The sequence below is a fragment of the Hyla sarda genome, chromosome 7 (assembly GCF_029499605.1).
Source record: "Hyla sarda isolate aHylSar1 chromosome 7, aHylSar1.hap1, whole genome shotgun sequence".
Lineage (NCBI taxonomy): Eukaryota > Metazoa > Chordata > Amphibia > Anura > Hylidae > Hyla > Hyla sarda.
The window spans coordinates 182,977,568-182,995,607 of record NC_079195.1 but is presented as its reverse complement, the minus strand read 5'-3'; the positions used below and the strand labels follow the sequence as shown (position 1 = coordinate 182,995,607).

The window sequence follows — 18,040 nt, the reverse complement described above, 5'->3', positions numbered from 1 at the left end:
AAACTCTTCCGAACGCTTGAGCTGGGAGCTCGTGACGTCACACCCCGCCCCCTTATTGTAAGTCTATGGGAGGGGGCGTGACGGCTATCACGCCCCCTCGCATAGACTTGCATTCAGGGGGCGGGGTGTGATGTCATGAGGGGGCAGGGCAATGGCGTCACAAGCTCCCAGCGCTAGCTCCAGCATTTGGAACAGTTTGTTCCAAACACTTAGCAGCGGAGTACCCCTTTAAGGAGTTTAACAGCCAATTTTGGCCTTGAGGACACAGAATATTTTCTTTTTTGCATTTTGTAAGTACCATAACTCTCTTATTTTTTCACTGACCAATATGAGGGCTTATTTTTGCGCAACCAATTGGACTTTGTAATGACACCTTTCATTTTACCATGAAATTTTATGGCGCAACCCGAAAAAATATTATTTATGGTGGGCATTTGAAAAGAAAACCACAATTTTTGGGGGAATTTGTTTTTACGCAGTGCACTTTTTGGTAAAATAGATAGGTTATCTTTATTCTGTGGGTCAATGCAATTAAAATGATACCCATGGTTACATACATTTCTATAATTGTACTGCTTTAAAAAAAAAACTTTATGTTTAAAATTGCCCTTTTTTGCCCCTTATTTTTCCATATACGGGACTGTATGAAGGCTGTTTTTATCGGTACCACTTATACGTATTTGCGATCACTTTTTTTGATCACTTTTAATTCTATTTTTTTTTTTAGGATGTGATGTGACCCAACATTGGCAATTTTGTTTTAATTTTTTACACTACTCACTGTACAGGATCATTAACATAGTATTTTAAAAGTTTGGACATTTGAGCACATGGTAATACCAAATATGTTGATTTATTTAAAAAAAATTACTTTTTTTATTTGTAAAATAGGAAAGAGTGATAAAGGTATTATTGGGGAGGGGCTTATTCACTTTTAGTAAGCCTTTTTTTTTTAAAGTTCAGTGCTATGCATTGGCATAGCACTGATCACAGTAAACTGCAATCTACTTCAGGTAGGTGATGAAACCTCTGGCTGCTATGTTGACTCATCGGAAGATTGTGCCGGGGGGTTGCCCGATGAGTCTCTGTACGCCCCCCTAATACTTTAGATGACGTGGTCAGTGTTGATCCTGGTACCAGGTAGCCAGGATATGAAGTTTGTAAGTTTCTCCTAAGGTGCCTGCCGAGAGGGCGTCAGTACAGCCAAAGTGACGGGACTAGGTAAGTATAACTCCACTCCCAGGGGGCTACTTAAAGGACGGCAGGGGAAAACTTACAAACTACATATCCTCAACATCCCTGGGGGTAAAAAAAAAAACATCCATTGGGGATGGTGAGAAATAAGGTTTTACCATATAAAATGCATTGCCAAGCCTTATGGTAAAATCTAATGCAAGGTTCCCTTTAAGGTTGGACTTTCACTTACTTTTCTCAGTTTATTTAACAGGGTTTTCCCAGACATTTTATTAATCTAGAATTGTGTTGACTTTTGTGGGTGGTGTAAGTTCTATATAAACGTTAAAGGAGTATTCCAGGAAAAAAATTTTTTTTATATATATATCAACTGGCTCCAGAAAGTTAAACAGATTTGTAAAATACTTCTATTAAAACATCTTAATCCTTTCAATAATTATCATCTGCTGAAGTTGAGTTGTTGTTTTGTGTCTGGCAACAGTGCTCTCTGCTGACATCTCTGCTTGTCTCGGGAACTGCACAGAGTAGAAGAGGCTTGCTATGGGAATTTGCTTCTAAACTGGGCGGTTCCCGAGACACGTGTCATCAGAGAGCACTTAGACAGAAAAGAACAACTCAACTTCAGAAGCTCATAAGTTCTGAAAGGATGAAGATTTTTTTTTAAAAGAAGTAATTTACAAATCTGTTTAACTTTCTGAAGCCAGTTGATATATATATATATATATATATATATATATATATATATATATATATATATATATATATATATATAAAAAAAAATTTTTTTCCTGGAATACTCCTTTAACGTTTATATAGAACTTACACCACATATAAGTTTTTTCATGGATAACCCTTTTAATTCTTTTTACTTCCAGCGCTTCTTGTGTTCCTAGGCTGGGTCACATGACTGCTCTGCCTGTGATTCCTTTATTTCCTGTAATTTCACATTCACTGAAGGCTTTAAATGTGATGTCACAGGAGGAGTTATCAGATGAGTGGGGGCAGGAATTCCACATGAATTTCAGTACCACCCCTGAGCCCAGTGGGCACTGCAGTGGTAAGGGGGGCATTATGGTTAGTGCTGTTGCCGTGAAGCACTGGACTCCAGGGACAAAATCCCACTAAGGACAACATCTGCAAGGAAGATAGTGATAGGCTATTTAGGAGTTCAGATTGTGAGCCCTATTAGGGACAGGAACCAATGTGAGTGAGGATAATCTCTTTACAGCCCTGTGGAATGAGTTGATAGAGACGTATTATTACTATTGTATTGGATCTACAGTGGCTGTGCTGCCCTGGAATGTAATATGGAGGGAGGCTACTTCAACTCTCTACTATGAGTACTACAGGTTACCATTCTGTCTATTTACTACTAAGGTTAGAGACACGTGTGACAGGATCCCAGGTCATCCAAACCCGGGGATGGCTGAAATCCCATCTACCCATGGACTGGTGCTGCCCCTTTCTGGGACTATTGACAACTTTGGCATTCTTGTTCGGAGACTGTACAGTGGTCTTAACACTGAGCTCCAGAATTACAAGCCACCTACCATCAAAGAAACAAGGAAGTAAGCGCTCCATAGAATAATATTGTTGAGCCCAGGGAGCCTATTATATATAAATTAAAGCTGCTCCCCCTGGGTGGTTGTGTAGGCACATACACAACAATGGGACAGGTATGTAAAAGAAGATGGTCGTCTGCTGCCCTCCGGAGGATATGTGGTAGTGGATATAGGGCTTCAAAAGGATCCCGGCTCACGGCCCTGATCGACCAAGCAGGAGGATATGCTTAAAAGAGGATTTATTAACCAGAATGCAACACGTTTCGCTGCGCATGCGCAGATGTATTAACCAGAATGCAACACGTTTCGCTGCGCATGCGCAGCGAAACGTGTTGCATTCTGGTTAATAAATCCTCTTTTAAGCATATCCTCCTGCTTGGTCGATCAGCGCCATGAGCCGGGGATCCTTTGAAGCCCTATATCCACTACCTACCATCAAAAGCAGTCTTTCTCAAGCGCAGTCCTCAAGACCACCCAACAGGTCATGTTTTCAGGATTTCCTTAGGTGATATAACTGTGGTGACGCTTGATTCACTGACCATAATTATATCACCTGTGAAAGACTAAGGAAATCCTTGAAGGGGTCCTCCACTGTAAACATCTTATACCCAATCCAAAAGGATAGGGGGTAAGATGGTAGATCGCGGGGGCCTGTTGCTGGGGACCCCGACAATCTCCAGGCGTCCGGAACACAGAAGCTTGTAGTTTCCACGTTTGTGATGTCACGCCACGCCACCTTGATGTCTATGGGAGGGGGCGTGATGGCTAGTACATAGCTGTCACACCTCCCATAGACTTGAATGGAGGGGGCGTGGTGGCCGCCATAGCCTGTCATCGGACAGGGAGCGGAGTTCACTTTGTGCACCGAATGACAGGGGTGCCGAAGCGGAGATCTAACATCTTATCCCCTATCCTTTGGATAGGGGATAAGATGTTTAGAGCTGAGTACACCTTAAAACATGACCTGTTGGGGGTCTTGAGGACTGCGCTCGAGAAACACTGATCTAAAGTGTGTATGTATTCCAGGACTACAACTCCTAGCACTGTACATGGTGGGAGTTGTAGTTCTACAACAGCTAAAAGATGCAGTACTTAAGGAAAACTGTTTATTTGATAAGTGATTAAAGGGGTCTTCCAGGATTTTTTATTTTTTTTATTTGACTATGCTACAGGGGCTGTAAAGTTAGTGCAGTTCATAATATAGTGTCTGTACCTGTGTGTGATGGTTTTCTCACAATTCTTCTGTGATTCTCAGCCCAATATTTATTACTATTCTATTACTCAGGTCTTTGGATTTCCCAGATTGCAGTGCATCGAGACCTGACATCACTAGTCAGATGATCAGAGGAAGCCTGTTCTGCTTCAATTTTGCAACAGCTGTAGGCCCCCTGGTTAGAAAACACTGTGTTTCAATGGGTGGGGTGGCTGATGTATGGGAGGAAGGAAAGTGATCTCAAACTTTCAAGCATGGAACTGTGGGATGTGTAGTTTAGAGAACAAAATCCAACAGGAAATACCCAGTTCTGGCAGGTAAGTACTAAAATCACCTTATGGTGGATAACCCCTTTTAAGGGACGGTCCCACTTACCTCTTATGCATCGTATTTCACACTGCGCAAAATATGTTGCTGCAGTGCGAAATACCCTGCGTAACCCCCGATCACCATATCACATAGGGCTGCTTTCCAGCAGCAGCCCTATGTGTGCTGAGTTTTGGAGGAGGGGCCGCGCGTCACAGCCATGCCGGCACGAGGCCCTGCCCCCAAATTTCACTGCACACATAGGGCTGCTGCCCGAAAGCCCTGTGTGTATGGTTATCGGGGGTTACGCAGCATATTTTCCACTGCAGCAATAGATTTTGTGCAGCGTGAAATTTGCTGTGTAAGCGGTAAGTGGGACCATACCCTTACAGATACTGCGGCTGTTACAAAAAAATAAAAATGATATATATCATATCATACAAACTCCTTGCCCATGTCACTCATGGTGGGATGGAACTCAGTATCCCAAAGCTGTAAGACATAATGACTAAGCCATAATGACTAAGCCATAAGCCACCATACGGCTGACATGCACTTGTCACAAGAATCTTTCTCGCTCCTTTGAATCATTCACATCCATAAAGCTAATTCACTATGACCATCAGAAGGTTTATTATGCGTAAGCAATGAGATGTGTACACCTCTTTAATGCGAAAATACATATGAACTGTTTTTCAGCCTAAAAGAGGTGATATTTTCCCCCCAAAAAATGCATTCTTCATGTACGTGGCCTCAGCTCAGTTTTTTAGCAGTTTGGTTGGAATTACATTCTTCACTCTAAGGGTATGTTCACACTACGGATTGTGAACGGAATCTCCGCTCGCAGAATTCCGCGAGCAGAGATTCCATTCTGGCACCTGCCGCCGAAACCCTTCGGCGTAGGACAGCGCGGCACTGCGCTGTCACCATTGACGGCTATGCAGTGTTCGTGGACTTCCGCGCAAAGAGTGAACGTTCTTTCTTTGCGCGGAACAATTTCAGCGGCGGAATAGTCACTGAAATTCTGCAGTGTGAACGGGTCTCGTGGACTCATTCACACTGATGGTAATGTTCACAGCGTTTAATTCTGACCACGGAATTCCGCGGGAATTATGTAGTGTGAACATACCCTAAACGTGAAAATTTGATGCTACCTAATACCCAACACAACAGAACAATAACCTAAAGATTGTAAAAAAATATTTTAATAAAATTCACAGCATAACAACAAATAATAAATACTACAGTTGCATACAAATGAGCTAACCGAAGTCCTGCACAAGGTGACAACTACAATAAAAAGTGTAAAAGACATGCATAAGATTCCCGAATGTCCAATAAAAAGTCTTCTTGTAGGAAGCTCAACCCAACCTGCAAGCTGCTTCTTCCCTTGTATTAGCAAGTATAAGTGTTCACACAGGACCAAAAAGACTGCAGATTTATTTTGGATGTCCTTCATATTTGTTGCGCATGTGCTGTAGATTTTGACATCCCAAAAATATGCAACAAATCCACAACAAATCTGCAGCATTTCAGTCCTGTGTGAACATACTCTTAAAATGTTCATTTCCATCTAGTAAGAGCACTTACACTATCACACGGTACATGGAAAAGGCATTTTTTCTGTATCCCCTTTTATATACTTTCTCTCCTGAATGGATCTTCTGATGTTTCATAAGACCTAACTTTCGTGTGAAGCATTTTCCACAGTCGGGGCATGAAAATGGCTTTTCCCCTGTATGAATCCGCTGGTGTCTCACCAGGTTTGCACGTCTTGTAAAGTTCTCACCACATTCTGGACAAGGAAATGGTGTTTCTCCCATGTGAATACGTTGGTGTGTGGTGAGATCAGCCTTTGTTCGGAAGCTTTTTCCACACTCAAAGCAGAAATGAAGTTTGCCAGCACTGTGGACCTTATGGTGGGTGATGTAGGCAGACCGTTGGGCAAAGCTCTGCCCGCAATCAGGACAAGTAAATGTTTTCTCTCCGGAGTGTAACTGCATGTGCTCCACCAAGCTTAGACTGCGTTTAAAAGTTTTCCCACATTCAGAACAATTATACTGTTTACCACCTGGGTGAACTAGTTGGTGTGACTTCAGAAGTGCTTTGTTTCGGAGATGCTTGCCACTCTGAGAGATGAAGGACGACCTCTCCACAAAGTGAGTCTTCTGGTGGAGCTCCAAACTTGTCTGATGGTTAAAGCCTTTGCCGCAATAAGAGCATATAAACACTTTTTCTTCTTCTGGCACTATATGATAGCTATCGAGGCATACGTTATCCTCCAAATATCCTCCCCATTTGGGGTAAGAACATTGTTTCTTTTTCCTATTAATTTTTTTACTGTCAAGATGTTTTCTGCTTGCAAATATTTTCTTACAATCAGCATTTCCTTTCTCATAGTCTTCATACAAAAGGTTGGATGTTCTTGGTATCTCCGAGACCGCTACTGTCTCCACTTCCCTGACATCTGTCCCCGAGTGACAGCCGGAACATTTACGACACCTGTAAGGCTGTAGTCTCTCAAAACAGGCGTCATCTGACTCCACAGCGAAGCGGTCCCCACATTCACTACAGGTCATAATAGTCAGTTTATTTCTGCTGACATGTGTGCTGCCATCTTCTGTTATATATAAATATTCACAGTCATCCTGTTCTGGAAAAGCACACGCACCTTCATAATGACCATCTTCACTAGAAAATGACTCTTCGGTCGGAGAAGAATACTTTGGCACTAGAGGTTGAGACCTTACATATGTTTCTGGATTTCTCAGATGTTTTTCATCATCCGCGGTTGATTCCTCCTTCATAAGGATAGATTCATATGTTATTTGTTCAGAGTTAGTTTCAACGGAATTGGTTGTAGTTTTTTTGAAGTGATTTAGAAGGTCCAGTGCCAAGCTTTCTTTAGATCTGCAAGTGTTTTGGTTATCTGCAACGATACTTTGATTTTGTCCATCATAATTCTCATTATTATTTTTATCATCATCCTCTGTAATATGTAGCTCTATTGAGAAAAAAAAAAAAAGATATTATTGTGGTAAGGTAGGAAGTCATCTGGCTTTTCTACTCTTATGACACATTGAAAGGGGTACTCCGTGAAAAACACTGTTCTGAAGCCTGGAGGCGGGAGCTCGTGATGTCATAGCCCCTCCCCTCATGACCATCACGCCCCTCCCATAGACTTGCTTTGAGGGGCAGACAGTGACATCATGAGAGGGCGGGGCTATGACGTCGAGAGCTGCCGGCTCCAGCGTTCAGAACAGTTTGTTCCAAACGTTGAGCAGCAGAGTACCCCTTTGAGAACAAAGTGCTGACCAAAATAACACAAGAGTGGAGACATCAACAGAAATAAAAAACTTTGCTTTACATACAAAAGACAACTTTTTAAAGGCTTTCAAACACAATGTTGCCAATCCAGGGGTATATCTTGCCAATGCCACCTTTACTGCCTACTGACTTCAGCAGAGACTAATATTTCTACATTACAACCTGCAGTTCTTTTGATATTTGGAATATAAAGCTCTCATGTAGTTGGACACCTATCACATATGTAAACAGCTCATAAAATACTCAGCAGCAATATACTACTATCTCAAACCTGTTTCTACCAAGGATTCTTCATTCTCCTTTATAATGTCCATGTAGCATTCCTTGTGTCCTTCCACATACTCCCACTCTTCCATAGTAAAACAGACAATGATGTCCTCATGTCGTAACGGAACCTGAAACACATAAATATGCAGTCATCATCCAGACACCTCCCTTTAGTGTCACGGTATATTATTCCAGCATTACCCGCAGCGCTCACCTCTCCAGTCAGTATCTCAAGGATCTTGTTGGTCAGATCCAGGATCTTCACATCATTCTTTAACTCATCTATCAGAGAGGGATGGGGAGACCCAGTGATGTGCCCCTTGGCTTGGCTTAATTTCCCTGGAACACGGGGATCACTACCGTCTTTGACATCATCACAAAACTTTCTTGCAGGAACGTAATCCTAAAAAATAGAAGGATCATTACATCACCGTACTGAGAGACAACGGCCCTGATTTACTAAGAGTGTTGTGTAGTTTTCTTTGTGGGTTTTAATTCTCTACATTTTTTTCCATGGTATTTACTAAGGTTTCCACACATTTCAGTTTTTTGTGAAATGTAGGGGACACACCCCTTTTTGGCAACCAAACCCCTTTATGGGGTTTTCACAGTAAAATGGAGAGTTTGTTGGTTTTTGTTTTTTAATTTGGCACACAACCCGAAAAACATGTCGGGTTTGCAATAGTAAATGAGGGCCAATGTCTCTCTCCCATTCTCATCCTATATTTTTCTAAAAATGTTTAACTTTCCCTTTAAGACAATAGATTGATATCTTATTTAGACTCACGGCCATCATTACATAGAGCTATACTAGTGTCAAACACACCAAGTGGAGACTTGTGTAAGCTCGGCGTTCGTCATTGAGGGTATATGTAGCTAGGAGTCATTCTAATCCAACCACGTCATAGTAGTCGTGTGTTACGGTGTCCGCTCCCCAAGTCAGCAATCACAATGTCATTGCTGCCAGGGGAAGGACCACTGCTTGTCCATTCAAGCCTGTAAGCATCAAAAAAAAAAAAAAAAGAGGGACGTGTTGCTAAGTTACTCCAAGTCCTATCAAAAGCGGTCACGTCATTGCTCCTTTCCCCATCAATCTTCTCAGGGGCTGTGCATGTGCCAAAGCTACTAGGTGCTTACCATAATTCCTAGCTCCTATTGCGCCTGCGCCTAATTCCCCAACTGCGGCGGCATTTACGCATATGTGCTACTCCTTCAATCCAGCAACTTGACAATTGACGTTATTATATATTATTAGCTACCAGGGTTAAATAATCACCACTCAAAAAAAAGAGTGTGAATTAACAATAAGATAAGTCCACATAGTTAGGTATCCATAATTATGTATAAAGTTTACAGGATCGGTATAAACCCCAAAAGTAGACCAAAACTCCATATGGTGAAGAACATATATGTTTATTATAGCTCATCCTTAAAGGGGTACTTTATATAAGTCGCACTGCGGGTCAGCTAATTGCTGGTTGGAGCAATGTCCTGGCTGAGCAGCAAAGTGATGTAACAGGCCCAAGCACCAGGAAGAAGACCAGGCCCATTACACACCGCTCTGTCTGTCATTAATTAGCTGACCCATAGTGTGACGTGTCAGGCCCCAATACCAGGAAGAAAAACAGGACCATAGGATGGGAGACAGATATTGACAGCACAAGGGAGCAGCTGAAGGTAAGTTAAAGTTTTTTTGTTTGCTTTTTTTTATGGTGCAGCCTGGGCATTTAGGATGAAAAGAAAATATGGCTAAATTGCCACTTTAATCAGCAAACCGCACTTATTGTAAAGCATCCTTCATTGGTAAGGGCTCATTCAGACTATGCCAGGAAATTTAGTCTGGAGTGGGCACAGAGTGTGGGGTCCAGAATATTCGTAGCAGACGTTCCGTTGTGGAATGGAGCAGCAGAATCCCATTGAGGACAATGGGAGACTGTTGCACCATATTTTCCAAGCAGAACTCCAGAGTGGAAAAGACGAAGTGTGCATGAACCCTAACTCTCCTCACACAATAATTGATAGAACAATGTATGCCTTAAATTGCTAACAATATACAGTATTATCCTTCTCACAATTCTTGGTTTCCGTATCTCTTATAGAGGACCTCCAGAAAGAGGTCAGAAGCTGCCATCTCCTGCAGCGAGCCAGGGTGTGAAGCGCTCAGCCTTGCTCTTCTCCTGCCTAGTTCTAACATTTGGTGGGGGTCTATACACCCAAACCCCTGACCAATGAAAAGTCTCTGTAACGTGGCAAAAGTTTTTGCAAACCTTTAAATCTTGTAGGGTCCTCTCTTCTTTATACTGTAACCTTGTACCAGACTGTATTATCTCATCATTATGTCTCTCCAAAATCTCACCTCTCCAGTCAGCAGGTAGATGATCTCCAAGGTTAGGCTGAGTACTCGCTCAGTCATTTGTCTTCTGTCCTTGTCCATCTTCAGAGACTTCTAGGGTGTTCTCATCTCTTCCTTATGACTAGAACAGTTAAATAAACAATGTTAGACAGACCACTTAAAGGGGTATTCCAGTAAAAAACATGTTTTTTTTTCATATGAACTGGCTCCAGAAAGTTAAACAAATTTATAAATTACTTCTATTAAAAAATCTTAATCCTTCCAGTACTTATCAGCTGCTGAATTTGAGTTGTTCTGTCTGTCTGTCACCTCTGTAGACACCTCTGTCTGTCCAGGAACTGTCAATAGCAGGAGAGGTTTACTATGGGGATTTGCTCCTACTCTGGGCAGTTCCTGAGACAGACAGAGGTGTCAGCATAGAGCACTGTGGTCCGACAGCTAAGTACTGGGGTACTCCCCTGGAAAACATTTTTTTTTTTTTAAATCAACTGGTGCCAGAAAGTTAAAGAGATTTGTAAATTACTTCTATTAAAAAAATCTTAATCCTTCCAGTATTTATCAGCTGCTGTTATGATCCACAGGTAGTTCTTTTCTTTTTGAATTCCCTTTCTGCCTGACCACAGTGCTCTCTGCTGACACCTCTGTGCATTTTAGGAACTGTCCAGAGCAGGATAGGTTTTCTATGGTGATTTGCTCCTACTCTGGACAGTTCCTAAAATACACAGAGGTGTCAGCAGAGAGCACTGTGGTCAGACAGAAAGGGAATTCAAAAAGAAAAGAACTTCCTGTGGATCATAACAGCAGCTGATAAATACTGGAAGGATTAAAAAAAATTTAATAGAAGTAATTTACAAATTTCTTTGAGGGGCATTTACTAAGGGGTTTAGTAATTTTTTTCTGACTATTTTTGGCGCACAATTGTTGCAATTGCGCCTACCCTATTTTTTGTGCGACTTTCTCTAGCAAGAGCTAGAAAGTCAATTTTTTTTTCCCGCTTAATTTACGCAAGTTTTCAGTTTTTACTTGCAGTGGTCAGGTATTTATTAACTGAGACAGTCGCAGTTGCGCAATAAACTGTCGCAACGGCCGGAAAAATTTACTCCAGCTCCAACATGGAGCAGGAAAAGCTACTGCCGCCCGGGCTCCGACATACTTTCTCCCCGCTACCCTCACTGCGCTACCGGGACACTACAGTGATTTACATCCCCCCTCTCACCTGCCAGCGCCACACAACTTCCATTTGTCTGCTGTTGCAAGACTACAAGTCCCGGCATGCCCTTACAGTGAGGACACGCTGGGAGTTGTAGTCTTGTAGCAGCGGGAGCTGAGCGGCCCGGGCGGGAGACAAGGGGGGGGGGGGGGGGGGGGGTAGCGGGGAGGCCGTATGAGGAGCCCGGGCGGCTGCACTGTAATCTCAGCCCGGGCTCCTGCCTTGAGAGCTAAAGGCTTTGGCTGTCAGGGCATGCTGGGTGTTGTAGTTTTGCAACAGCTGGAGGGCCACAGTTTGCAGACCACTGGTGTGTGGTCTGTAAACTGTAGTCCTCCAGCTGTTGCAAAACTAAACAGCTGCAGGGGACCGGCAAAGACATTCACTTACCCTTCCAAGGCTCCAGCGACGATCGCAGACGGAGATCGTCGGGCGGCAGTGTCGCGCAGCGCTGGATCCTACGGAAGCCGGTAAGTTGCCCAAGCTTCCCAACCAGGGTGCCTCCAGATGTTGCAAGACTACAACTCCCAGCATGCCTGGACACCCTCTGGCTGTCCAGGCATGCTGGGAGTTGTAGTTTTGCAACATCTGGAGGCACCCTGGTTGGGAAGCACTGTTTTAGGCCAGTGTTTCCCAACCAGGGTGCCTCCAGATGTTGCAAGACTACAACTCCAACCATGCCTAGTCAGCCTTTGACTGTCTGGCATGCTGGGGCTTGTAGTTTTGCAACATCTGGAGGCACCCTGGTTGGGAAACACTGTTTTAGGCCAGTGTTTCCCAACCAGGGTGCCTCCAGATGTTGCAAAACTACAAGTCCCAGGTTGGGAAACACTGTGCCTGGCCTCCGCCCCACCTTACTGTAAGGGCATGCTGGGAGTTGTAGTCCTGCAGCTGGGGGCAGGGGACAAGCTTGTCACTTGCCCACACATCTCCTGCACCACACAACTACAACTTCCTGCATGTCCTTACTGTAAGGGCATGCTGGCAGTTGTAGTCGTGCGGGGCGGGAGATGTGTGAGCAGGTGATAAATGTACTAACCCATTATTTTTTTTCTTCTCATTTCAGATCCGTGTATCCTGTGGACTCCTTCGGATTCGGTGGACTACTTCGATGACCAGCGTTTTTCTTTGTTTGATTTTAATAAAATGGTTAACGAGGGCTTGTGGGGGAGTGTTTTTTGTAATAAAATTTTTTTAAAACCTGTTGCGTTTTTTCCTTACTTTACTAGACAGGCTTAGTAGTGGAAGCTGTCTTATAGACGGAGTCCATTACTAAGCTGGGCTTAGCGTTAGCCACAAAAACAGCTAGCGCTAACCCCCTATTATTACCCCGGTACCCAACGCCACAGGGGTGCCGGGAAGAGCCGGTACCAACAGGCCTGGAGCGTCAAAAATGGCGCTCCTGGGCCTAGGCGGTAACAGACTGGCGTTATTTAGTCCACCGAATCCGAAGGAGTCCACAGGATACACGGATCTGTAGAAGAAGTAACCAAAAAAAAAAAAAAGTGTAAGTACATTTAGGGAGAAAAAAACTGTGTTAAAAAAATGTAATAAACACACACACACACACACACTAAACGCCGTTTACCACTATCCTGAGCCATGACTACAATTTAGTTAGTGAATTATTTAGATGTGGTGAAAAAGCTAAAAAAAACTCAAAAACAAAAGATCCAGAAGGAAACCTAGCAGCCAAACCTATTCAGACAGCAGGAAAGAGGAACATACTATTTTTTCTACTACATGAAGTAAATTTCCCGCTTTTGCCTATGTGTGCCAAATTTATTAATGCCGTGCAACAATTTAGTAAATTTGTCGCACATAGTCAAAAATGAAGTAGAAAAAAACAGGGTAAAAAACAGACTACATAGTAAAAGATTAGTAAATGCCCCTCTTTAAATTTCTGGCACCATTTGATTTAAAAAAAATTTTTTTCCAGGGGAGTACCCCTTTAACACTATAGCAATCGTTTAGCACTCTTTAGTATACTCTACTACAGTGTTTTCCAACCAAAGTGCCTCCAGCTGTTGCAGAACTACAACTCTCAACATGCTCGGACAACCGAAGGCTATCCGGGCATGCTGGGAGTTGTAGTTCTGCAACAGCTGCAGTCACACTGGCTGAAATCACTGAAGTAGCCTGCAGCATTAACTTAGAACCTGCCTGCTTGTTGTGATGCAGGTTTGGAGCTTAGTGGGCATATCCCCGATCTCCTTCCTCTCTCCCCCTGACATGGTCCTTACAAATCTATGCAGGACCTGAGAATGCACAGTGTGTGAATAGTACCAACCTGTTCTCTCCACAGAGGCCTCTTCAGAATCCTCATCTATGTTACATATAAGCAGGGAGAGGATCAGACGACTGGTCAGGTTTATTTGTAGTCTGTAACCAAGGACCGGCGGCTGCATAAACCTGATGCGTCTGCATGGGAGCTGTGTACACAAAACAAGGCAAGTTATTAGAATGAACATATGTAACAGTGCTGGGTATACTGGTACCAATATGACTAGGGGTAACATCTACTTAGAGTTCTGTTATCCCAGCTCACATGGGCTTTAAAGGGGTACTCCGGTGGAAAACTTTTTTTTTTTTTATAAACTGGTGACAAAAAGTTAAACAGATTTGTAATTTACTTCTATTAAAAAAAAATCTTAATCCTTCCAGTACTTATTAGCTGCTGAATACTACAGAATAAATTATTTTCTTTTTAGCACACAGTGCCCTCTGCTGACATCACAAGCACAGTGCTCTCTGCTGACATCTCTGTCCATTTTAGGAACTGTCCAGAGCAGCATACGTTTTCTATGGGGATTTTCTCCTTCTCTGGACAGTTCCTAAAATGGACAGAGATGTCAGCAGAGAGCACTGTGCTCGTGATGTCAGCAGAGAGATCTGTGTTCCAAAAAGAAAAGAATTTCCTCTGGAGTATTCAGCAGCTAATAAGTAGTAGTAGTAGTAATAAGTACTGGAAGGATTAAGATTTTTTTTTAATAGAAGTAATTTACAAATCTGTTTAACTTTCTGGCACCAGTTAATAATAAAAAAATAATAATAATACGTTTTCCACCAGAGTACCCCTTTAAAGTACTTCTAGACTTGGTGCTCAATTAAAGGACATCTGCAGTGTAAAGACACTTATCCCCTATCCACAGAATAGGATATAAGTGTCTGATCGCGCGGGGGGGCTCCGACTGCTGGGACCCCCTGCGATCTCCCGAACGGGGCCCGCGGTGTGCACCGGCTAATGCGCATGTCGTCAACCTCACTGAGGTGACGGCACGCCTCCACCAATACAGCTCTATGGGAGAAGCGAGGAGGCATGAACGCTGCATACCCACCTCTCACATAGAGGGGGCGTGTCGGCTGCAACATCATGCTGCGGCCGACACGCCTCCTGCACGGGATAGCAGCGGCAATGCCAGGGCCCAGTGCAGGAGATTGCAGGGGGGTCCCAGCGTTCTGACCCCTTGCGATCAAACACTTATCCCCCCCTGTAGATAAGGAATAAGTGTCTTTACACTACAGATGTCCGTTAAAAAAAAATATATATACTGGTCATAGAATCTTCATACAGAAAGACTCTCCCCTATGGTCTCCAAATTGCGGACCTCCAGATGTTGCAAAACTAGAACACCTGGCATGCCAAGAGGGGCCAAGGTTACAGTGTAAGACCAGATACCCCAAGCAGTACATTCACTGCATCTTCTAGAACAATTCAGGTGACTGTAGGAAGGACCTTAAAGAGGTAGCAACATTATTCAAATCTCCCTAAGTACTCATGACACCAATGTACATAGGTTCAACCCTAACCAGTCTTGTGTTCATTCACTGGGTACATGTCAGCCAAACAATGACAATTGGCATTGCACCTCACCCAGAGCATAACATGGTAATCATCCCACCCCATGAATAAAGGACATGTTAAAGGGAGAATTATTTAAAGCCTGTCCTCAGGTTGTGTGAGGTATTTCAACTTGGCTTCATTCACTTCAATGCAACTGTGCTGCAATACTGCACACAACCTGAGGAAAGGTGTGGGGCTGTTTTTGGAAGAAATCAGCTGTCTTTATAATTCTGGAAAAGAAAAAAAATAAAGTCCCTGAAACACCCCCTTTAAGTGCCAGTGGAGAGAGGAAGTGACTACTCCGGGGAGTATAATGAATGGACGGGACTATTCTGTTTTCTAGGGGAGTTCAGGTGCAGTAATTTATACTAAGCCGGCAGTGGCAATCCAGAACTGACACACACCGTGTAGTATATGGAGGGTGACACAAGACACACTGCAGCGCACACACACAGCATCATACATGACACAATGTAACACATCACTGATGTCCTGCAGCATCACATCCTCACCCGTCGCCTGCTACTTCGGCTTCTCAGCTGGAAGCCCCGCCTCCGTCACGTCACTGCCCGGAAGCGCACCGCGCACGGCATCTTGGGGGGTGTAGTTCTGGGGAGCTGACGTGTCTGGCTGGTAGAGCGGCGCTGTGTAGAATCATTGGCTGAATTATCCTCCGGGTTTTACAGAGTTAACATCGATACTACAGCTAAGATAGTCTAATGCTTCCTCTCATTTTTAGCCCCAGAGACTGAAAAGATAAGCAGCGTTCCCCCACAGGCTGTTAGGGGTTATGCATATGACTGTATTAGGGATTTCTGACTGCAGTCCCTGGAGGGGTTTATGAGGCCCCCTACAGGCTCGGTGCACACCTAACAGGCAATTCACTATAATGAAAACCAGACAACTAGGATGGTGATAACCAGGGTGTATCCAAATCTATGCCAGCCATAGTGTTCTACATTTTTGGGGGTCTGATGGGGTGTGTATCAGTTTAAAAGGGGTCTTGTCTGGGGTCTGAATTAGTTTAGGGGTGTGGTTTTGTTACTGTATTAGTTCCGGGGGTTTGGTGTGGGCTGTGTCTTAGGTTTGGTGTAGAGCCTGTATTACTGTAGAAAGTTTAGTGTGGAGTCTTTATTAGTTGAGGGGATCTAGTGTGTGGGGTGGGGGGGGGGGGGGGGGGGGAGGGGTCTGTGTTAGTTTAGGGGGCCTGGTGTGGTGGGGGGGGGGGTCTGTGTTAGTTTAGGGGGTCTGGTTTGTGGGGGGAGGGGGGGCTGTGTTAGTTTAGGGGGTCTGGTGTAGGGTCTGTATTAATTTTGGGGGTCTGGTCTGTGGTCTGTACCTGTCATGATCTTGATAAATGTTATAATCCTCCCATTTCACTGCCCCCATCATGATAAACCACCCACTGCCTTTAGTTCTATTTTTGCTTAGTTTTCTACCTTGATATTGCTCTGTATCATCTGCTTAGTCAGATTCACAGACTGGGAAGGGGCGTTCCCCAGCAGGCGTGACATCATCTGAAGCCGTACAGGGGAGAACTTCTGCCCTCACTCTGCTTGCTACACGCAGCCCAGAGCAGTGAAATGTGTGAGATGAGCTAAGATTGGCTAAGGCTGCACCCCCCCCCCCCCCTACTGCATTTCCTGATTTTGGACTTATGCCAGGCCAGCAAGAGTCCAAAGTCTGTGCAAGAGATAGGGGGAAATGTGCTCTGAACAAGTAGGGAGACACCTAGTGGCAGCTTTTTTAAACACAAATAAAACATAGAAAACTTAATTATTATAATTTTTTTTAAAGCAAAGTACATTAGAAAGATTTTTTATTTACCATAAGGAGTGCAATAGCAAAAATTTGTTTTAATGAACGTGACCATTTAAGGATTTGGTAAGGGGTCTGTATATGTTTAGTGGTCTCCAGATTGGTCCATATTAGTTTTTGAGGTCTAGTGTGTATTCTGTATTAGTTAAGGGGGTTGGGTTTTAATTTTTTAAAAGCCTTTGAACTTAAATTTATTTGTGTTGCTATAGACACTGGGTATGACTACAGAAGTGAGAGACCAAACGATGCCTCAGCAGCAAACTCATGCGGTTGCTTTGGCAAAGGTACCACCCTCCATCAGCTGCGTTCCTCCATGCCTAGCTGTGCAGATTGGGCCAGAGAGCAGCTTTGGCTACTTTGACAAATCTCATGTCATCCTCATTTTGCTAACACTATTTTCACGCACAAAAATAAAATAAATGACAAGTCAATGAAGGGTAAAACATCTATTTATTATTATAAAAAGTTAATTATAATGTATGTGTAGTAATCTCCCATCATTCCTAAAGAGCTTACAGTAACACTCAGGACAGGAAAGTCCCCCAGTGGAGGAAACCTATAGGGAAACCATGGCTGTTGTAGTGCCCTTCCTCTGGGAATACTAAAGGAGGTTGCGTTCATGTTACTACATTTATTCTCTATCCCTGGCTCTCTTTGTGCATAAAACAGGGTTGACACCACTCCCCCCCCCCCCCATGCATGAAGGGCGTATGTTGATTCGGGGGACCGTTCAGGAGATCCTGGCAGGTCCCAGTGGATAGTATTAGGCCATGTTCACACATTGGAATTTCCTTGGAGAGTTCCGCTTGGAATGTTTGCACAGAAATTCTGCTGCATTGTATTCAACAGGATTCTGCTGCACTGTGCACACGGTGGAATTTCTGTGCTAGATGTTTCCAGCCCAGAAATTTCATTTTTAGTGTCCGCAGAAAGAATTAACCTATTCATT

At 43.6% G+C, this 18,040-nt stretch overlaps 1 protein-coding gene across 3 annotated transcripts; it reads right to left on the bottom strand.

Annotated features, from left to right (window-relative positions):
• Nucleotides 1-5,439: 5,439 nt before the first annotated feature.
• On the bottom strand, nt 5,440-15,852 carry LOC130282800 (zinc finger protein 436-like). Of its 3 annotated transcripts, none has more exons than XM_056531550.1 (6): nt 15,786-15,852; nt 13,720-13,861; nt 10,226-10,343; nt 8,084-8,272; nt 7,874-7,997; nt 5,440-7,279 (listed from the first exon to the last, which is right to left on the bottom strand). In XM_056531550.1, exons 3-6 carry the CDS (start codon nt 10,301-10,303, stop codon nt 5,862-5,864), a joined length of 1,809 nt encoding a protein of 602 aa, XP_056387525.1. In that variant the 5' UTR covers nt 10,304-10,343; nt 13,720-13,861; nt 15,786-15,852; the 3' UTR covers nt 5,440-5,861. The 3 variants fall into 3 exon arrangements, with proteins under 3 accessions (XP_056387525.1, XP_056387526.1, XP_056387527.1); XM_056531551.1 differs by lacking the exon at nt 15,786-15,852 and adding an exon at nt 15,678-15,757; XM_056531552.1 differs by lacking the exon at nt 15,786-15,852 and adding an exon at nt 15,304-15,527.
• Nucleotides 15,853-18,040: the final 2,188 nt, after the last annotated feature.